Source organism: Haliotis rubra, unplaced genomic scaffold, assembly GCF_003918875.1.
Source record: "Haliotis rubra isolate DU_JTF1 unplaced genomic scaffold, ASM391887v1 Scf25, whole genome shotgun sequence".
Classification (NCBI taxonomy): domain Eukaryota; kingdom Metazoa; phylum Mollusca; class Gastropoda; order Lepetellida; family Haliotidae; genus Haliotis; species Haliotis rubra.
Window position 1 is genome coordinate 3377109 of NW_025766558.1, and position 23721 is coordinate 3400829.

The 23721-nt window shown below is 40.0% G+C and overlaps 1 protein-coding gene and 1 long non-coding RNA gene across 2 annotated transcripts; both read left to right on the top strand.

Annotated features, from left to right (window-relative positions):
• Positions 1-12585: 12585 nt before the first annotated feature.
• Positions 12586-13608, top strand: LOC124279317. Its single transcript, XM_046715129.1, has 2 exons — positions 12586-12857; positions 13364-13608. The coding sequence occupies exons 1-2, from the start codon at positions 12602-12604 to the stop codon at positions 13606-13608; spliced, it is 501 nt and encodes a 166-aa protein (XP_046571085.1). The 5' UTR covers positions 12586-12601.
• A 6790-nt stretch (positions 13609-20398) lies between these two features.
• LOC124279453 lies at positions 20399-22883 on the top strand. The gene is made up of 3 exons (XR_006899376.1): positions 20399-20468; positions 20615-20812; positions 22741-22883. It is a non-coding gene; the product is annotated as an uncharacterized LOC124279453 (long non-coding RNA).
• Positions 22884-23721: the final 838 nt, after the last annotated feature.

The window sequence follows — 23721 nt, forward strand, 5'->3', positions numbered from 1 at the left end:
TCTTTATTGCACGTTTCGGTGTAGGTACTAACACCGTTATCAAGCAAGTGGTGAAACCGAAACCGAAACGTAGCACCCATTGCAATAAGGAATGTGACTATCCATAGAACTTGGTTTTCCTTAAACCTTTGTAAAGTACCACACTGTCGTCATCGCTGAGGGTCCTGCTGCTGAGATTGATTACAGTTGTCTTGAGGTAGTCATCACGTGGTTGGGGTTTGGTGACAGGTCGGAGGGGCAAGAGGCTGCTGAGCTTGGTTATGTGTTTCTTCTTGGTGGCTGCACATCACTTGCTTGATAATGGTGTTAGTACCTACACCGAAACGTCGCACCCATTGCAATAAAGAAGTTGACAATCCATAGAACTTCGTTTTCCTTCATCTATACAACTTCTAAAATGCCTCTCAAGGAAGTGAAACACTAGTTGTTGATAAAATCTGAACCTACTTTAAGTATGTAACAACCTGTACGCCAGAAAGCTATGCCTACAAAATGTAGTTGTTGTGGTAACATAGTAATCAATGTGGATATGACCAATAGCTACCAATTCCATGGGTTTTAATACATAAGAATGCTTTTTGCAGAATCAGAACCAACAGCAGCATGAGCTTTTCCCCGAGGACTTTACCGGATACAGATTTTTTGTGCTGAACGGAAGTAATGGTAACCCAAGCTGCAGTGTGAGTGTTGGTTGTTTCCGACGTGTATAAATATTGGTTTGGGGTATTATTGGGGAATAGGGACACTCATACAGGACATGTCCTGTTCTATCGGCATTTCAATACTTTAATGAAACATCATCTTTGTTGCAGCTGCTGCGTATGTACATTGAGGGAGAGAGAGGGTCAGCATCTGGGATATGTCTTCATCCCTTTAGGCCAGCCTTGTGGATGCTTGGGAAGACTGGAAGACTGGAAATGACATTAACACAGATAGGAAATATCAAATTGATATTTTTCGAGGTAATTACAACCAACTATATGTTTCCTGGTAAACATGTAACATATGGATGATCAGGGTCTAAAGATTATTTCTGGAAGCAAATATGTGCTTCGTCTTCACTTGAAATAATCGCATTTAAAGATAATGCCATTTCTATCTTCCTTATTATCTGCACATAATTCGGAGGGATATCGTCAACGCTTCGTTTGTCTGTCCGTCCGTAATCATTTCTTTTCCGGACGCAGTTGGACTTTAAGTAACAGTCACATGATTTGTTCTTTCAAATTTGTGGGAGCCGGGTGGATTTGTCATCTTCTGATGACTCTTGTTTTGTGACTGAATTTATGTTTGTTTCAACTTAAGCCGGATACAGGTTGTGGCTGGCGACCAGCTGGGGTGACGGTGACAAACACCCAATCGTCACAAAGTCAATATTTCTCCTGTGCTCAGTTGGTTCACGAATCATGGCGGACCATGAGGAGGGTTAGAGCAGCTTTCACTAGAGGTATGTTGAACATTTGAATTGTGTAATGTGTAATTGTATATCAGTTGATATTCAGTGGTTTTAAAACACATGAAGCACTGAAGGTGAATAACTAACCAACAAAATAACTGTAGCTGCAGCAATAAGTAGTGGGTCTTGATATATATGTCTGTGCAGTCACAAATGGTCACTAATAGGTCGTCCTGAATGCGGTACATACACTGTTCTTGAATACAGCATTGTGCTGAGAGCAAGCGATGTTTAAGGTCACGCAATAAAACCCCGAATCGTCCTCGCCCAGATCTACACACGTACTGCAAGGGTTCTAGAAACAATGACCTTTTAAAACCCATGACTGCTACTTATGTAGTGTGTCCCGGAAGTGATGTAGGAAGGTACCTCTATTTACTTTGGCTGTGAGACAAACCTCAAAGCTTATGAGAACCTCATTCACGTCATTTACCAATACCCCCCACCTCTATTCTGCCACATAACATTATGTCCTACATATACATTTTTGTAACTTAGGGTTCGAGGAGCGTGTTGGTGGGTGAGTGAAGAATGGTGAGCAGGTGTGACTATCTATTCACTTGTAAAATTTGCCCATGTATTCGCACAAATCGTTTCACAGAACTCAGAGTAACAGTTTACACAAGCGACATAGATCTTGCTGGCACGGGCTCTGGCTTGTTTTTGCGGGTGCAGGGTCGGACCGGACGGAGCAGGGAAAAGAAACTCTCTGGGTCGTTTGAAAAAAATGACGTTGATACGACTGTTATGGACGTTGGGGATATAGGTCGACTCTATGAAGTGAGGTGTGTTAACTGATTGTGTGCTTTGTTTAAAGGCTGCAGGACACGCTTACAATTTTCGCAAATATCATGTTGTATCATATATTTTCAGCGATCTATTCATGTACGTTTCAAAGCTATTTTCCCCAATACACTCAAATGTATTTGTTTCTGAGGTTCGTTAGGGTTGTGCATTCTTTCGCACAAAAGTTCTATATTAACAGGAAAAGTGTCTATGGAAAATGTTTAATGTTAAAAGTGTTTAATAACGCGCCGAAATCTGTTATTGGTAAAATGTTGCGATGAATACATTTAAAGATATCTGGTTTGGTGTAATTGGGATAATTGTATGTAATCTTTAATTTATACTTTTATTTCACGGACATACTCTAATTTATTCACTTAATGCAGGTCCAATTTACTTTTCACAGAATACGCTCAGACAACAGGGGTTGGTTTTCCGGCTGGCATCTTAATAAGGTCAGTGAGTTCAAGCAACATCACGATAACCTGGTCTACAAAACCCATAAGATGAATGGAATCTAGTGTTCCGTATGAAGAGAACATGTCTTGACTACCAGGCTGACCCTAACTATGTATTAGATATGTAATCGTATTCAAGTTCTGATTCAATGTAGAAGGAGTGAGTGTGAGTGAGTGAGTTAAATAGTTTAAGTCACATCAGCAGTATTTCAGCCAAGTCGTGACTAAACAAGTTATAATTTAACAATAAATATAGGTAAATTATTTAAACCTGTCAGCGGAGGACAGTAAAAACAACTAGAATATCACAGGTTGCTACCGGTAAGACAAGAAATGCTTACCATGGTCACATCTTCTGGCAGATACTTGAGACTGTTTATTCCCTGGCATTGGCGCGTGACATTTATTAACATGGTTTATTCCCGTGGTTATAGATTGAAATCTATGAAGAGGACAATAGTACTCTTGTATTTCACTGCGGCTGTTGGGTTGGCGGATCGGACCCACTGGAGAAAAATATCAGTGTCGAGAGGGGTAAGTGGTACCAGTGGTTTGTGTAAGATCGTCTACATAATGGCGCTTTGTGGAATAATATGTCCTAGATATTTGTTTTCCATTTTTACCCTTTCTGATTGTGTCACAGAGTGTTCAAGCATCGACTATTGTAGAAGTCAACGGTGTATCACCTGTGCAGCATGTCTTCCTTCAGATACAAGCTACTTTTATAGACTCATCTCTTCCACAAACCAGTGTTACCGTAAGTACTCCGACAGGCACATTCAAGAATAACAGTTCAGCGATGGCAGATTACTAACAGTCACTCTTTTAATGTGTACGGTTCTCAGTGTCCTTCCATTTAACCTTTTCCCTTAATCTAATTTATATTACTTGTGTACTGTGTCAAACGATAATCTGTGTCATCATTATAAATATATACTGAGTCCAAAAAGAAACTTCACAAAATGTAATTTGAAAAATAATGAATAATTTTCCTCTGATGATACATCTATGTAGCCGAAATGGGATCCCTATCTTTCGACTCTAGAAAAACGTTAGCAAAACCCACTCAAACCCATCCATTCGTCGTGCAAATGACCTTAGTGCCAAATCAGGTTTTGCACGTGCAGTCGATCACGTGATCTTCGCATCGAAGTTTTCTTCATATGCACGTGTTTGCATTGGCCTCAAGAATTGAAAACACACTTTAAAACCACAGTTCTAACGGTACTTGAAATGCCACGATTGTCAAATGTGCAACGTAAACATGCCGTTGGCATGTTGCAAGCGAGAAGATCAGTTATTGACGTCGCAAGAGCAATGGGATGCAGCCGTCGTACTGTGTATGACTTGCGAGGTCGTCTACAACAAACTGGCACCACTTCTGATCGCCCAAGATCGGGTCGTCCACGTGGGACGTCTCGAGCAGAAAACCGTCAAATCGTCCTACGTCACCTACGTGACAGATTGCTGCCGGCTACACGAACCAGGGCTGAGATGTTTAGAGGTCTACTCTCCTCACAGACCATTTGAAATCGGTTGCGGGCTGCCAATCTCCATTCTCGACGTCCATATCGTGGGCCAATATTGACGCCGTTTCATCAACGTCAACGTCTGCTGTGGGCCCAACGTCACCTCCGATGGACCCAGAGAGACTGGAATCGAGTCGTCTTTAGCGATGAATCAAGGTTTACCCTCAGATTCGCGGACGGCAGGCATAGAGTCTGGAGACGACGTCGTGAACGGTATGCCCAATGTTCTGTACAGGAAGTCGACAGATTCGGGGGGCGGATGTTGCATGGTGTGGGGTGCTTTCTGTGGGAACAACCGTTCCCGACTTCTGGTCATCCGTGGAAACCTCACAGCTGCTGCTTACCGCGACCAGGTGCTCACCCCTGAACTCGTGCCTTTCATGGCGGCTCATGGCCCAGGTCTACAGTTCCAGCGTGATGATGCTCGGCCGCATACCGCGATGTTGACACGAAATTTCCTTCAAAACGCTGGAATCAACGTCATGGACTGGCCATCGAGGTCCCCTGACCTTAATCCAATAGAGCACGTTTGGGATGCACTTGGGAGAAGGCTTCGTGGTCTTCGGAACCAACCTCAGAATTTGCAGGAACTTGGCGCTGCCATGCAAGAGCAATGGCGCAGAATCCCCAACCACGTGTTCACAAGCATCAGGCAGTCGATGAGGAGACGGTGTTTGGCAGTGGTGAATGCGTGGGGCGGCCATACACGAAATTGACCTGAGAAATTTCGCATTTTTATTCTTGTGACTTGACATTCTGTATACTCATGTGTTGGAACGGCGGTGTAGCCTAATGGAACTGATTATGGCACTGTCAGTGTATCGAGTACATCACACAGATCTCAGCAATGAAATAATAACAATTTAACCATCTTACCATCTCTTGATCTTTTATAGTGCCCTGAAGAAAGAATGTGAAGTATTTTCACGTTTCTCGTTTAGTTCGCGAACAGTCTGAAAAATGCTTAAAAGCAAAGTTAGACAGAACAATGTCTGAACCTATGGTGTTGATCCATATTTAGAATATTACTCAAGGGAGAGAGGTTAAAACAGCCAGCAGTCACCTTGTGTTTTGAAAGCGTTGCTTGAAACTGGTTGGTTGACCACCAACGTTGAAGAGGAGTGTGAGTGAGTGAGTTAATATTTATCGTCACATCGGCAATATTTCAGCTATATAGTGACGAGAACAATTTATAATTATATTAAAGATCAAGAACGTTAGAAATTAAAAACCTGTTGACGAAGAACAGTAAAACTACTAATGTGTCACAGATATCCATTTAACACCAGTAACTAAATCTAATATATTCACCTATAAATGACAATACTATTTAAAAACAGGCTATAGATTGCCAACGACTGAAGGCAGATCACCATACTAGGGACCATGGGAACTTACAGTACATTTGCTTCCTGCGTGTACCCAAGCTGGATTTACAGCATCCCTTCAGCCGTTAGCAATTTAAACACATCTAACCATACATTAAAAAAGACTCATATTCTACGATTAAAAATAGTGGAGAGTTTGAATTTATTGTGAATGTTTGTGGACTTGCGTACCCTCTTAGGAGGACAATAATTTTACAGTACTTTAAACCCCTTTGAGGATACAGCCACTTACAATCTGAGTTACTAATTTAAACTTCCAATTATAAAATATTTATCTATTTACAAATCAGTTAACAAATCTAATTCTTGAAAAAATGCAATAACTAAATGAGAACTTATATTATTAAAAAGATCCTTCATAGTTCGTGATTTGAAATAGTTATCCCTTGTGGAATATTCAACACATTCAAGCAGGACCTGTTTGACCGTGGTTCTCTCACCACAAGGGATACAAAACGGAGGATCCTCACCTAGCAAGAGATATTCATGAGTGTATCTTGTGTGGCCAATACGACATCGTCGTATGATGGCCTCTTCAAATCTGGACTTACAACCCAAGTAGGTGTAACCAATATAGGGTTTTATTTCATATAATTTATTGATACCTATTTGGGTGTCCCACTTCTTCTTCTGCTAGCAAGTAAACCAAGGGGGATAACTCTTCACAAACTAATGAAAAAGGATTAACGGACTTGTCTCTCTTGAATGAAACCAAGCACTTGATAGCTAGCTGGTCAAGGTTGTTTATACTAGAAATCCAATGAAACATATTCCTAAAATTGTCAATAATTTCTCGTCATACTATAGCTTTGTAATCAGAGTATGGGATAAGAAGTGTTGTTACAGAATTGTTAAGTGCTGCCTTAGCAGCAAAATCAGCCACTGTGTTCTCAGAAATGCCAACATGGCTGGGTAACCAACAACAGACGATGTCACATTGTCCAGTAACAAGATAATTATACAATTCAATAATTTCTATTAAAAATGGATGTTTACACGAAAGATTTTTTATAGCCTGAAAGCAAGAAAGATAATCGGAAAAGATTATGTATTGTTTATCTGTAGTGTGTCTTTGAATATAATTAATAGCTGTTAAGATGGCGTTTGCTTCTGCTGTAAAAATAGAGCTGTTATCAGGTATTCTAGAAGATATTGTTCTGGATCCAATGACAGTGGCACATGCCACCACGCCACCATCCTTGGACCCATCTGTAAATAAGGATTTGTATGCATCATATTTACTTTTTAATTGATTATATTCTTGTGTATATTGTAATTCATTAGTTTCTGATTTTTTAAAATGTGGTTAGTGTTAAGTCAAATTGTGGCCTCACCAATTGCCAAGGAGGAGAAGAAAGAAGACGGGAAGGAACTATATTTTCCAGCTCAATGCCGGCAGCAGAAATGAATGGTTTAATTATGTGCTCAAGAGGCGGAACAAGAGAAGATGTTTTGTTGTATACATCCTCCTTTGAAGAGGAGAGCTGCTCCATTTGACCAAAGACGACTGGTGACAGATACGGGGCTGTTGTAGTCCAGGGTATTCATATCAACATCGACGTTAACATTAACAACCCCATTGTTGATAGTTAGATGCTTGAGCACACCTCCAGCAGGATCTGGTTTGACGCTACGTGCTGCAATGTTCCTCCAGTCCATTGTATGACAGATGTGATATTCCCAGCAATTGTTTCAGTCCTTCTTTTAATAATAACAATGGCCATTTATAAAGCGCCTATTTCCACGCACTCGTGCATGCTGAAAGCGCTAACGCATTTTTACTCCGGATAACCTGAGCTGCCTTTGTAGGGCTCGAAGGTTAACAGTCATATGACTTATCCCATGGGGTACCCACTGTGGGTGAACAGAGGCAATTCATGAATAACTCACATGCCTAAGGTGAGACCACATGTGTCACATATGCTTCGTTGTGGGGCAGGGCTGATGTCCAAGAAACCCTTAGGAGTCAAGCTGCCAAACACGGTCACCCATCCAAGGACTGTCCGCGACCAACGTTCAACTGATCTGTGACCTGGTCGCTATGCACAGGACAAAGAACACCATTGGCCGGCATAAGATCACGAATTATTGCAACACTAGAGCAATCAGGGAAGTGACGTTCATCCCGACGCCATGGATCTGGTAACAGGATGCATGACTCGTCAGTGGAAAGGACCTATCTCCACTGAGGTGGAGTCAATCGCAAATATTGTCTGCAGAACTCGGGGCGTCTATATTGATGTTTTGCCGTCAAGATTGATCTATTCGTTCTATTCCTCGCATAGTATTGCGTAGACGTCGTCCGACTAGCGTCACCTATACGCCTATGTTGCTGGACCTGTGAGAGTTGCTATTTAAAGTCTATGTCGGAGATGCATGATTCTAATCTTCCTATGTCTTGGCAAAGAAAGAAATAGTCACATGGCGTGGTAAAATATCTTTCAAATGATACAAAGTAATAACTTTTGAGGCACAATCGAGCACGCTCTTTCCACCGAGATTTCAAAGAACATTATACGAGTCTTGTTTCCTTCAGGTTGCAATATTCATGGCCTCACTACAGCTATTGAAACATGTTCTGGCATATATATAAAAACATTTTCAGATTTGACACATCTGATGCAATTCCCTAATTTGCCTTCTAGCGTAGATTGAAAGAATTAACTTTTCTTTGCATGTGTTTGTGACCGATGGGGCAGGTTGGTTTGTCTTTTCACCAAACCCTGACGTCATCACAATTTGACAGTGATTCATAAGCACACTCACATGATATACATGTATATGCAATTTCTGAGATTTCTAATGAATTTTGTCACCTTTCAGTGGTAAAGTGAATTGTTAATTATTGTGGAAGCCGAGGAAGCATTTGTTTCAGTACATCTGACTTACGACCTCTGTCTATTCAGGGTGCCGACACATCTCAAACTGTACAATTGAGGATTGTCCTTGCAATGACTGCCAAGTGTGCTCAAGATGTGAGGGCGTTGTGATGGAAGAAGCGGGCCAGAGAGCTTATGTCATTTCAGCTGACAGAAAATACTGCAGAAGTAAGTACGTTTAGAAAAGGCGAGCAATGTAAGGTCACTTATAGTATCAATCTGATTAGGGATGGTAGACCTTATGTTTATAGTAAAAGGTATATGTACTGGTAATACAATTTGTTTTGAGTGAGTGGGTGAGTGAGTTTAGTTTTACACCGCACTCAGCAATATTCCAGCTATATGGCGGCGGTCTGTAAATAATCGAGTCTGGACCAGACAATCGAGTGATCAACAGCATGAGCATCGATCTGCGCAATTGAGAACCGATGACATGTCAACCAAGTCAGCGAGCCTGACCACCCGATCCCGTTAGTCGCCTTTTACGACAAGCATAGTCGCCTTTTATGACAAGAATGGGTTGCTGAAGACCTATTCTATCCCGGATCTTCACGGGTTGTGGTCATCGATTTGAGTGAGTGAGTGAACAAGGTCTTACACAATATGCTGCAGAATACCCGAAATGGATCATGGTAAGTATGTGGCCCACTAACTGGGCCTTTGAGTGAAATTATTTACACCATGAGCCTATCCCATCACCTTACAACTGATTACAAATCAAGAGGAATACGATAAGATAATCTGTCTTATCGAACTTCAGAGGCATGTTCATGGCGTCCTGACAGCACGTGGTGTTACCCGGGCACCTGCCAGGAGGAACTGGCCAGTAACTGCATCTGCTCTCCTGGATTCAGTGGTTCAAACTGTCAGAACAGTAAGTTTACTTCACAATTATTACACTTCTTACTTCCCGGCCTCGATTCATTATCCACACCTAAAGAACAAATTGTTGGTGTATTATATATAATGAGTAACTTCTTTTGGTAAATATAGACAAACACAATGTTTCATCGGTTGATATGGCTGATAACATATACTCTCTCTGATTGTGATAACTTTGATTTTAGTAGATACCATAGACACTCAGTGATGGTGACAATATTGAAAACTGAAACCACAGGTTTACATTTAACACTACCATAATTTGTCACCACTGATTTGACTGTGTCTTCACTATTCAACCCTTCAGTTGACACACCACCCGTGATATCATGGAACAGAATTGTTGTGCACGGCCAAGGTATGGAAACAGCCGAGGCTCCAGTCGACCCGAATAACTCAGAGGCCCAGGAAGACTCGTGGACAAACCTGAAAAACATTCACAACATCAACTATGGTTTTCACACAAACTTCACCCCTTCTGGACTACCGCCAAGCAGGCATAACTTTATAGATGGTTACAAAGTGGGCATAAAACGGGGAAATGTGACAATAACCATTTTCAGAGGTACACCTGAACTATTTAGAGATCAAGAATTGATTTGATATTTTTGTATGTGCAAATTAATGTTAAAACAATGTCTTTATACCCCATTTCCACTGTTTCAGCACTGCATGCTTAACCTTATCGGAAGCCCCCTCTGTCATTACTTATGTTCACTGGTTCATTCATATTTGTTTCAAAGGTGGTCTGCCCATCCTGCCAAACTGAATCGGCTTCTCGGGATAGTCAGAACTGGTTTTGAATACTGTACATTAACCTTCTTTGTTATATATTTGCTCCTCGAGGGGATGCCGATCAGACAGCATGAAAGAATGTCATGATCACAAATCAAAAGTTTGGAACCAGACCACAAACAATATTAGCTTTGAGCTGCATAGGGTCGGGCAGCCGATAAAACTGAATGGGTACCTATATTTTCTTCTATCTATTACAGAATTAATTACCTCTTTCTCCACGTCGATTAACTGTGAGAATGTTTCTGAGCTTGCTCCACGTACAGATCTCTTCAAATGCTTTGGAGATGTCAATGTTACTTCATCGGAGCTGACAACAGGGGATGTGTAAGACATACTTGCCTATTACAAATATATTGCTTTAGAATGCCACATTATTTCATGATTTGCTTCAATACATAAACTTATCATATTCACTAAATGATGAGATAGGTTGTGTTTCGTGCTATGACACTTAAATGCTTATATTTGTACAAAGAAACCTAGATTTGTACATCATAGTTTTCATCGGTCGTGACATTATTTGTTACAGAGTGCAGTTTCAGTTCGTCACCTCAAACGGCGGGTTTGTGAAGATCAAGGACATGGAAAACAACAAAGTGCAGACACACTACTATGCTGGTCAGTCGAAGACAGCAACATTGAGAATAGGTATGGACTATGTGAGTCCATATCACTGCAATGCAACTTGGGAATGTTCCGCTGATATGCTCATTGTTGACAAGACAAGTAAACAGGTGAGAATATTGTTTGCATAGGTGACACATCCGTTTTGTTTCATATACCCACGTTTTTACATACGATATCAATGCATTTTAAATGCTTATGTTTCAAAGTCTAATTTCATTTCACACTATTTGCTGATGAAACATTTCCAAACACTTCAATGGAAATGTTACAAATATTTCCAGAACATTGATCGTTAAGAAACCATACATGTAGGGGTTTATACTTAATATTTGGGGTATGTGTACTTGACATTTGTTCATAATTTACATTTGTCATAATTTACATGATTCGTTTTAGTTAACTGTACTCATGTGTGTTTTCTTGATTTTTTACAGGCATCATTTAATGTTCATTGGCATGGATGGAGCGACGACACATCTGGCATACGAAGGTTTGAATTCCAGGTATTTGAAATGGAGTTTATTGCCGGTGAAGGTGGACTTCGCATGAAAAATGTGGATCAAATGCAAACGTTTAATGCCACTCAGGTAAGATGCATGGTAAACATGTTATATTCCGTTTATTTAATGCTTAAAGAATCTTAATCAAATTCTGAGTAACATACGTGTGTTAATGGTCAGTCTAGTTACATACAGTCCGTTTGAGTCAGAAACGGACCGATGAATTGCAAATTTTATCATTGTACAAAATTGCCACCTAAATATAAATAGTACCCATGTACAAGGTGAACCTTTCCACAAAGTTGACAGTTACATAAAAAGTAAAGGTCACGATATTCTGCGACTTCCACCCTATCACTGTGACCTTAACCCCATTGAAATGATATGGGGTATTGTTAAAGGAGATGTTGCCAGATCAAACACAACTTTTCGATTACGTGACGCCCGGAATAGATTTTGAGATGTCCCCCGCCATGACTGGCTGTTCCGTTTCTGCGGTTTCACCCCGTCGCGACAGATAACAACTTTTGCGTTTTCAATGATGATAGTTTCTTAAAGAACATTTTTGGTGAAGTCCGGAAAATTTTCAAATATAAGAAAGCTGTTGGGTATTAGTAAATGATAAACATGGGTACTATTTATATTTAGGTGGCAATTTTGTACAATGATAAAATTTGAAATTCATCTGTCCGTTTTTGACTCAAACGGACTGTATAGTTTGGCATGAAATGCATGTGGACCCGTTTTTTTGTAAATATCTCTTCATCCAATGACCCAATCGATCTCAAACTGTGCAAGTGTATGTTTTGTCAGACAACGTAATCACATTGTAAATCACCGATTTTATGCATTTGTATTAAAGAATTTGTCTATGTAACTGTCAACAAAATAAACAGCAGAACGCAAACTGCTTGCAGAGGGAGTGAGCCAATGACCTGTAACAGCGGAAGTGTTACTTTTGGCGGAAGAGATATTTACAAAAAAACGGGTCCACATGCATTTCATGCCAAACTATAAGTCTAGTTAATCCAGACTCGATTGTTTACAAATACTGCTGAAACAACTACATAGTCATGATACAGTCAGAATTGTACACACGACTCTGCTTTTAGGAGATTTCTCATGGATTTCTAAAGGGTTTTGTCGCTTCTATTAGATAATAACAATGTTTACATTCTTAAATAGCATACGTTTAATTTTAGAACACAGGAAGACTACACCTCAAAGAAAATGGGATATTCTCAGTAGAAATTGCTGCCATTGACAAAGCTGGGAACTTTAAATGTGCCAGAAGAATCATGATCCATGATGGGGAATCCCAAGTGGAGACGACACCAAACACCGTGTTACGTGCAACGTCAGCTGCAGAGATATCTTCATGGGAGTGGCAGTGGACATCGGACTCGGTCACCATCGACTGGAACCATCGCTACATCAACACGCTACACCACAGAAACAAATGGTTGGAGAGGGTATTATCAGTTCCTAATATTGATGAGGAGTATGATGACCAAGGGTACAGCCGTGGTGTGGATCAGATACCAAATGTACAAGGTGGGAATTTCGAGATCGACATTTTCTCATTTACGTCCCTTTTCAGAATATCAGTCTGTGTTTCTGCCATATGTTTGAGAAAACGTATGAAAGTACTTTCAACCGTGAAGCGCCCCCCCTGTATTGTCTTAATTTGTAAGAGATATATACTAGTTTTATTTCTTGAGCTTGTGATATTCCAGTTGGTTTTACTGTCCTTCGTTGACAGACGTTTAGTGAATTACATTTACATGTATTTATGATAAAGTTAAAAACTTGTTGTAGTCACGATATGGCTGAAATATTGTCGGTGTGTCTTTAAATTTTAACTGACTGACTGACTGACTGACTCACTCACTCAAACGTCCCCCTTTGTGACCACTACTGAATTGGTGTTTATATCATTAAAATAGGTCTACTAACTCACTCACTCAATGAAACGGCTAATTCACAGATGTCATCTTCATCATAAATGTTGATTGAAACCAAGCATAAGAAATGTTATCATTGACTATTGTCCTTCTCAGGAATTGTTGCCCTAAAATATGCTTACGAAGTGGACCACAAGGGGGGAACGTCAATAGGAACAGTTCCAGATGACTCCAAATTCAGCAGCCTCTACTTGAAGCAGTCCCACACAATCTCACCCCCTTTGGTTGACGGGGACACTCTCCGCTACTGGATCAGGGCTTATGACATCCGGGAGGAGTATCTGGAGGAGACAGTGACAGTCCACATTGACACATCACCCCCTATCATTGAGAACCTGTGACTCGGGGGGTACAGGCTCAATGTCAGTGTACATAACGTAGATGAATTCAATCAAATGGTGTAAGTAATGTTGACAGTCAACAGTGGGATACATGGGTATGCTTAGTGGTAATAGAATATCAGCCATCACATTGCAAATGCTGAGAGTAATCTTGAATGATCTGTACTTATACACAAGGAGGCTAAAGTATCAGCTTGGATGTCAGAGGTTACTACCGCATATATTAATATAATTATTAGTTGTACGGCGAAAGTTTCCAGTCCACGAAAGTCTGCCCAAAGGCACTTTAGTATAAAAGGCTCTGATACAAGGTATTCAGTTGTATGCCAATCTGAAGGTGTGCGTTTGCAAGCCAGACTTGCAGTCTGATAGTTTCTGAATGTTTATGACGTTGTTTGGAAGGAATTCCAAAGGACTTGACCAGCTTTTCAGAAGGCTCTGTCACCATAGGCTGGTGAGTGATATCGGTAGAGACAAGAATTGTTTGCTGCAGTGTCGTACAAATCGAGGTGCACGATGATTTTCAATAAGATCACCAATATCTGCTGGTGCCAGTTCATGTTTTGACTAGAACATCTGCAATAACAAAGAAATGGAGTAGTCTAGTTGGAAGATTGCGTGTGCTGGTGTAAGTACTGTCTTCTTGTTGATGAGGTGGTATATCATCGTTATTTCTGATATGACAGGAAAGACCTGTGAATAATAACAGGAGGGAGTGAAAATCTGAAATAGACACTCAGATTTTCCTTCATTTGATTGAGGAAATTGTTGACAAAATTGGTAATTGCAAGGAATGTTAAATTAAATATCCACTTTGTGGCCTGAAAACCAGATACCACTGAGTATCCACTGCATATAGATAATATCCTAATCCGTGGTTCCTGCAGCTGGCGATGTCTCCATTAGGAGATGTATACAGAGAGAACAAAATCGGACGTAAGACGGATCCTTGCCGAACGTCATATGCCACTAGAGCCCTTTGCAAAGGTTCACTTTGAACATGTACCCAGCAGGTATATTAAGAGAGGAACATTAAGTTGCTTCTTGAAGCTGTATTATCCAAGCGGTAGTACCTTTACCAGGACGTGTTGATCGTACAAAGAAATTGTGACATATCTTCTCTGTATTGTGAATATATCTTACTTCCGATAACCACTGTTGATTATAGCACCGTTAAACGAACATGGACAAAGTACTGTGACTATGTGTCCCAGTCCACCCAGCTGTGAATGGGTACCTCGTTAGGATGAGAAAGCCACAATAACTCGGTGCGCCTAGTGGCTGCAAGAGTTGTATACTCCCCAGGGAGTTGAGATTGATAATGCGATGTGCTGTTCAGATTGACATCCAATGATCGAGGGGAAAATACCAGCGCCTTGAGCATGCACCAGTGCGTAGATATGTGCGCTATATAAATATCCTATAATAATACGATCTATATAATCCCCTGTTTAACTTTCAGCATGGAGTGGGTGAGTTATGATGATCACAGTGGTTTGGAAACAGTTACCTGGCGACTATTTGATAATTACACAGGTGGGGATCTCGTCCATGGTATCGAGCACATTTCCGCGCAGGGTGAGGCACAGGTAAATCCTTTCGATTTTCGCAATATTAGGTTGATATGATTACTATGAAATATCAACAATACCTTAATACAAACCCCATCAAATGGTCTTCAGGACATGGTGGACTGTGAAAATAAATACCAGACTGCATCCAGAGGCCCTAAATGTTACTGCACCCCTGGAGTTGGATGTTACCACAGACATTTCCAGATCAAGCCCAGGATTGTATCAGCCAACCTGTCACACGGAGGGATCTTCCATGACAAGGACAAAGGGGTTCATGACTCGGATTACTATCTTGAAGTTACCGTGATGAATCATGCCAAACTCACAACATCTCTAGATTTTAAGGTTTGTAAAACATGTTTGTTAACATACAAATGACGTATTTAGCACCTGTTTAGAAGGAGAAGAAGAAGAAGAAGAAGAAGAGCTATATTCAGAAGAAGAAGAAGAAGAAGAAGAAGAAGAAGTATATTCAGTATTTATGGCCACATGACCAACAGTACAATTCAATAAGCAAAATATAGCACATGGTCAGACGAACAATTTACAATTTATACAGGTATATATAGTTTAAGATAAATTGCAATATTTCTTAGGAGTTTTACATTCTTTGTTGCAAGCAGCTGAGTAAACTTTGATCTGGTTGTAGATATAATATAAAAATCAGGAATGTACAAAGAGCGTTGTTGTGAATAAAATGGACATACGAGTAAGAAATGATACTCATCTTGTGTAAAAACACTTATAAAACTTGTTACTTCGCCACAATCTTGCGATAACCACACAAAAAGAAAACCCAGAGTGAAATAAAAGTAAGCGTACATGGGATACCCAATTTCGACCACCATTGTCGTCGTATGTTTTTAACATTTCATAGCATGCCTTTGGAATACGATAACTTTCCATATTCAGGAGTCTACACCAGTACTTTATACAACGGGTGAAATACTGTACACAAAGATGGCTTCTACCTGTTTCACCGAGTACAATATTTGAAGACACAGTTTTGCTAACACGAAGATATCTTTTGAAATAATTACTTTGTATTTTTTCAATGTTTGCACGATAGGTAAACCCCCATATTTCTGCACCATAAAGAAGAATCGGTGCAATTTTGCTATCAAATATAGTAGATGCCACTTTCAAAGAGATATTTTGATAAGTTCTGAAAAGAGAAAATATCGAAAATGAAGCCTTCCTAGCTTGTAAAGCTAATGTTTCACATGCTTTAGATTTTCATTTCATCTGCATTTGCGGAACATATTAAGCCAGTAGAACTTATATTTTTTTGAACTTTCGCATTCTTCATCAAACCAATTAGGTTGAATATTCTTTGATTTCGGGATCTGAACACGTTGTGTCATGCTATTCATCTGTGATATTTGATTAGGTGACCATTGACTCCAGTCCACCGCACACTGGTACTGTTCACGATTGTCAAAGGGGCCACTCATAGGGGCCACTCCGAAATTGACTACCAAGACAGTAAGCAGCTCCATGCCCACTGGGAGGGATTCTTTGACAGAGAAAGCGGAGTCAAGTTTTACCAGTACGGTTATGCTGATCATTGTCTTGAGATAAGGGATTTCGGCCTTGATTTGTCATCACCCAATGTAAGTATGAAAGCAACTGTTGTCTCACATGCAACAACACCTTTGTAGTAGAAATGAATTTTCACAAAGTAATAATTTAATTTCGATGGAATCGTTAGGTTGCTGAGTATTGTGTAACACCTGACTGTTCACTCATTACACACAGGTGACCGAAACGTCCTCAACTCATGCTTCCTGGACAGCCCCTTCTGAAGGCAAGTTCTATATCACAGTAGTCGCCTTCAACCGAGCTCTGGAGCCATCTCTTCCAGTTTGTTCTGATGGAGTAACCGTAGACCAGACACCACCGTCTCTTGCCCAGATTGCTGTCCTCAACTCCCGCACTACTGAAGGTCTAGTGACGAATGGCGAGGAAGTGTGGCTCGTCACTGCAGAAAGGAGGATGAGTCAGATTGAAAAGCCGGATAGTGGTTGCAGGTATATATTATTTGGAACTTCAGCCTTAAAACTATTTACAAGGAAATATGTAAAAATATATGTCTGAAAACGTTTGAACATAATTATACTTTTTATTGACATTTAGGTAGTTTAAATTGAACGTTAGATTGCACCTCCTCAATCTAGAAATCATTGGTTGCAGAATTCGGGCAGCAGTGATAAGCAATCACAGCTTATCTCTTCTTCCCCTTCATAAACTTTTGAATGGTTCAACTGTAACAAACAAAGCGTTGTCCTGCAGTCAACACCAAGCCTTTCTGCTCAGCTCCGTCAATCAGTTTTATATGTCACAGAGACATCACGTGAGTTCTAATCCACAATGACACTTTCACCGTACAATCAAATATACTAAGCAGCAAAAGAAACGTCAGTTTGAAATTTTCCTTCGCAGAAACGGATAACTGTAAACTCATGTAATTTTTTGATTGTATAGCTTTTTCAACATCTCCAACTTTACCTGAGCAAAGTCATTCCTTCCCAAACACAGAAATGAACCCACGAAATGGTCTCAAAAGCGCAACCTGTCCTCGGAGATGGTACGGTGTTACCCATGTTTTTCATGCAACTTATGCTGCAAGGACCGGCCCTATAAAATGCACCCCCCAAACCTGGTTGAACCATTCACATTGCAACGTGAGCAAGAAACCGCGACTCACGACAGCTCAGATGAACCAGGCGCTAGGAAGACTTGAAGCTGGCTACACTACTCTGCACAAGCCGTTGCCAATCATTTTCACGTTTGGACCAGCTATAGGCTGCCGCAACGTTTCGGGGCCACCAACACCACGAATGATCGCCTCCGTACTGGCCATGTTGTGCGACAGCATGTACAGAATCCCTTCATGCAGGCATCCGAAACAACACGCCAGACAGTGGGAACACACGGAAGACCAATCAGTACTGAAACAGTACGCCGACGTCTTAACAGCGGGAACCTCTATTGCCGTAGACGTTACCGTGGGCCTATCCTCACCCCTCGCCATCAACGTGAACGTCTACAGTTTGCCCTACAACACCAAAACTGGCGATACAGGCAAAGGAGAACTGTTCTCTTCACAGATGAGAGTCGGTACTGCGTATCAAATGCAGATATCAGAACAAGAATATGGCGACGACGTGGCCAGCGTTACTCAGACCAATGTGTTATGGAAAGAGACTCATGGGGAGGTGCAAGCATCATGGTATGGGGTGGAATAGGCCCGAACCAGAGAGTGGGTCCTGTGGTGTTCCAGAACCTTGGTCCAGGGAGAGAAAGCGGCATCACAGCGGTGCGCTACATCGACCAAGCTCTCAGACCCCACGTCATACCACATTTCCCACGTCACCGGAAAAAATATTTTCCAGCCTGATAACGCCCGGGCCCATACTGCTAAAGCTACACGGGACTTCCTACAACAGAATGGTGTCAACATTATGCAGTGACCAGCCCTTAGTCCTGATTTAAACCCAATTGAACATCTTTGGGATGAAATTCAGAGGAGACTGAATAATGCCATACCAAGGACGAACACAGCCGATCTATTGCGCCAGGCCTTTCTCAGAGAGTGGTTCCAGGTGCCAATGGCCTTCATCAGTCGATTGGTGCACTCCATGCATAGACGCTGTGCTGCAGTCATTGCCGCTCGTGGTGGTCACACTAGATACTGAAGTCAAGAGCTGAATGAACTGCAAACGTTCACGTAATGTCTTGAAGTTGAGTTATTCATTGATGTATCAAGATATTGTACACAAAAAAATGTTGTTGATCCACTTATTATGTCCATTTCTGTAATGATTTGATTACAGTGCCAATCATATTATGAATTCGTACTGACCAGTTATTTTTTCTACTGAGTATAGTTTCAGTATTCAATTCATATATAATCGGCGTTCCTATTACTCCAGCTCTATGTCAACTGGACTAGCAGTGACGCTGAGAGTGGTATCTATGACTATCAGCTGGGACTTATGTCTGACGCATCTCGGGAAGCAGCTCCAGACATCCTTCCCTACACATCCACGCACCACCATCCTCACTATGAAGGATATCACCCGCATCTCAGTGGAGGGCAGCAGGTGTATGTTGCAGTAAAGTCTATAAATAAAGCTGCACTACATGTCACTGAGGTACGTCAGATACACGCTTACACGTGAGATTTCTACAACATGACGTTTTCTAAATAGATAAGAAAATATCCCTGGTAATGACAACCTCGAATAGATACACATAATCATGTTTAAGTCTGATATACATGAACGTTTGCTTACAGAAAACGTAAAACCATGACAATGGTTTTCATATTGTCAGGAAATAAATTGTTTGAAATTTTGACTGACTAAAAGTCATTTCATGCTGTTTTTCAAACAAGGCAGCTCCCAACCTACACTCTCTTCATTGTGCAGGTCTTGGGCCCTATCACAGTGTACACTCAGGCGGCAGTGTTCACACCACCAATCACTATTGGCTTACACGACAACCATCTTGTCGCCACGTGGACAGCTGGTTCATTCACAGATATCAAACAAGACTATCTGACCTACGAATTTGCTGTTGGTGGGTATCTGTTGAACGGAGCTGTCAGAAATAATACTATATTATTTCTCAAAACAGTTTTTAGGCCACAAAAGGATTCAAACATGCATTTGTAGAAAGAATGGTCCATGTGCAAATCGTGAATCATCACGAATGTATGTAGACACAATCTGTAAACACTCGGGTTTTTCAGTTGACATTTAATTCTAAAATACAGGATTTTAACTAAACTCAGAAAAATATCTCATTTAAGTGAAATTTAAAAGCTGGTATGATGAAGAGGAACACCTTTTATGGATAGACAACTTCTATGTTGTAATAATTTGCTTGATAATAGTGTTAGCATCTACACATTGCAATAAACAAGTTATATATTCATAACAAGTGTTCCTCTTTAGAAAAGTGTTTTAACAATTGTTGCAATATATGATGTCTTCAGGTTCGTCCCCGGGTGGCTCCGAGATCCTCCCCTTCCTCCCTCTCCTGTCTGGCGGAGGGTGTACTGTCACTAGATCGCCATCGTGTACAGCTGTCGCCACCAGCGACCTTCACTGGGATCTACATCATGCACAAACCTACTATGTATCGGTGAAAGTTATCAATATTATTGGACTGTGGACAATTGGTGTGTCGGACCCTTATGTCCATGATGACAGACTACCGTCTCTGGGTGTGGTTTTTGATATCTGTCCACAGAAAGAACAAGACCTTTTTGACATCACGGTAAATCAACCTGGGTCATATAGGTTAAATGAATGTATTAACTACGCCATAGTTTATACGAAAATACATTAAATATTTCATTTGGAAAACACATCAAGACAATCAGTTGTTGCTTTAAATGTTTTTGGTATCTTGTTTCTTTTCAGGACTTCGTGGATTCCGATCTCCAGTTATCCACCACCACGCTTGAAACAAAATGGTTTGGGTTTGACGATGGCCGGTCTGGGGTCAAGTACAGCGTCTGTATTGGAACAACTCCTGGAATGCAAAACGTCCGCGCCTATGCAGATGTTGAAGAATCCATGTCACACAAGTTTAACAACTTGATACTTAATGTAAACACTGTAAGTGAACATTATCAAACCTGTTTTTGGATATCAGATATAACTGATGACCCGATCCAGTTTTTAATAGATAATATTGGATAGCTTTTAGTTGCAAAATCAGTTATTTGTGGTTTGATCTGCATTTTCTTTCATGAGCAACCCGTGAAGATCTGGGTTAGAATTAGTCTTCAGCAACCATGCTTGCAGCTTGTCAAAACTGGAGTATTTACAACCTCATCTGGAGTTTGCCAGGGTTGTATTCTTAGCCCTGTCCTCTTTATCTTTTTTATTAATGACTTAATTGAAGACTCTAAGACCTTCGGATTAAGAGGGATATTTGTGAGAGATGGAACATTAAGAGGGATATTTGTGAGAGATTGAACTGACGATATCCTATTACTTCTGTTTGCTGATGATGTAACATTATTAGATGACACCGTTATTGGTTTGTTAAGAACGTATTGTGATAAATGGAGTTTACATGTAAACTTGGATAAATCATGTATTGTCGCATTTGGAAATGGAGACTATGTTAAATACAGTGAGAAATGGACGTATGTTGGGGAAAAGGTTAATGTTGTATCATATTATAAATATTTAGGTATAATCTTCTCATCAAAACTTGTGTGGTCAAAGACATGTCAAACGTTAGCCCTTCAAGCTAAAAAGGCCTGCTTTCTCATTTGTCAGCTTATTAAGAAGTATCTTTTAATCCCACTGAATAAAATTTCTCAAACATTTGATACCAAAATAGCAGCAATATGTTTATATTGTTCTGCAATATGAGGCTATATTGTAAGAGATAATATTGAAAAGATACACAACAATTTCCTTAAGGTATATATTGGTGTCAGTAAATTTGCATCTAGTACCGCTATACTTGGTGAAGTTGGAAGATCATAGCTGTATTAACTAGTTTTACAGATGTATTAAATATTAGACAAGGCTATTAAGCATGGAAACTAGTCGCTATCCAAAGGCATGTTATTTAATGCTTAAGTCATATGAAGACAATGGTGGTGTCAGTCGTGTGTCACATGTTTGTACCTCGTTAATGGAGACTGGTTTTCATAGATCTCCCAAGATTGCGGAGATATAAAATGTTTTATGCAATGTTTTAAACAGAGATTTAAATATATTCAGTATCAAATATGGCAAAGTAATTAAGTTCATCATCATTTCTTGAACCAGAGCTGTAAATTTTGAGTTTACTCCGAATAGACACCTACTACATATTCTGTGTAAATTTATATGCATGAGCTATAAACTTAATGTACAGCAATATCGATATGATGAAAATGTAAATACTGAATTACTGAAGTGTACAAAATGTAATATAACGTCATCCAAGATGAATTTCACTTTTTATTAGTTTGTCCATCCTATGATGAAAGCAGAAAACTGTTGTTACCTTATTTTTATACTTATCCAACACATGAACAGTTTAATTTGGTAATGTCTTCGCCAAATTTAGAATGCTAAAAATCTAGCAATCTTTTTGAAATGAAATCTACCAATATAATTTGTATTATATGAAAATAATCACTTCGATATCCATGCGCACTGAAATATTCTCGATATTCATAAGACCAAGAAACATTATCGACTTATCCGAGCTTCGAGACATCTGACCAAGGCATATCATCACATATCACATATCAAATATCGAGTTTCTTTGCAAATATCGAGTTAAAAGGGTAATTTTGCTTGTTGGGACCATGCAATTATATCGAGATATCCGAAATATCGAGACATCCGTTTCGAGTTAAAGAGCTTGAATAATGATGAATTATGAGGGATTTTGCCGGGACCGAGATGTTATATCAACACAACCGAGATATCGAGTTATCAGAGTTCGACACAACGGTGCTCGACTGTATATACATTTTTGTACTTTTGCCCACGAGGCCTTGAATACGAATAAAGTTCTTCTTCTCAACTTCTAGGTTTACTATGTGACAGTAAAGGCATGGACACCTGCTGGAGAAGTCAGCCAGTCATCGGACGGGGTCAGGATCATCAGATACAATGAAGATGTAGGTGGCCGTGTCACAGTGAGAGATGGAGAGAGATGTTCAAATGGTAGGATGGAATAGTGAATAAAAGCCTGTTTATCTGAACATAATTTTGACCAGACTATTTTATAAAGCAGCGTAAATGCTTTAATTAGTGAGTAATGCTATTTTCATTGCAGGACTTCATAATGAGACAACCAGCAAGACCAGCACTCGAGATGCACCTGTAAGTATACCCAACTTCCTCCTCTGAAAGTGTGTCACGAGAACACACTGACGATTCATTCATCGTACATAGCGTAAATAAATTACAGAATATGAAGTTGTCGGATTACAACGATTACATATTATTGCAAATATCCATTCAGGCTATTTCTCTTGCATGTTCACTTTTTGAGGTTTCAAATCACGAACTATGAAAGATCTTTCTAATAATATCAATTCTCATTTAGTTATTGCATTTTTAAAAGAAAAAGATTTGTCACATGATTTGGTAAATAGATAAATATTTTATAATTGGAAGTTTAAATTGGTAACTTAGATTGTGAGTGGCTGTATCCTTAAAGGGGGTTAAAGTACTGTACAATTCCTGAGAGGATACGTAGGTCCACAAACATTCAAAGTAAACTGAAATTCTCCATTATTTTTAATCGTAGAAAATTTGTGTTTTTAAATGTATGGCAAGATTTGTCTAAGTTGCTAACGTCTGAAGGGATGGCGTAAATCCAGCTAGGGTCCATGTAGGAAGCAAATGTACTGTAAGTACCCATGGTCCCTAGTATGGTGATCTACCTTCAGTTGTTGGCAATCTATAGCCCGTTCTTACATTGTCTTGTCATTTCTAGTTAAACTGTTTTAGATTTCATCACTAGTTTTAAGTGGATATCTGTGATATACTAGTAGTTTTACGGT

Coding starts and splice junctions, on each gene's coding strand:
- LOC124279317 (XM_046715129.1), top strand. CDS start 12,602: ATGATCCATGATGGGGAATCCCAAGTGGAGACGACACCAAACACCGTG. Junction 12,858..13,363: donor TCAGATACCAAATGTACAAG/GTGGGAATTTCG, acceptor TGTCCTTCTCAG/GAATTGTTGCCCTAAAATAT.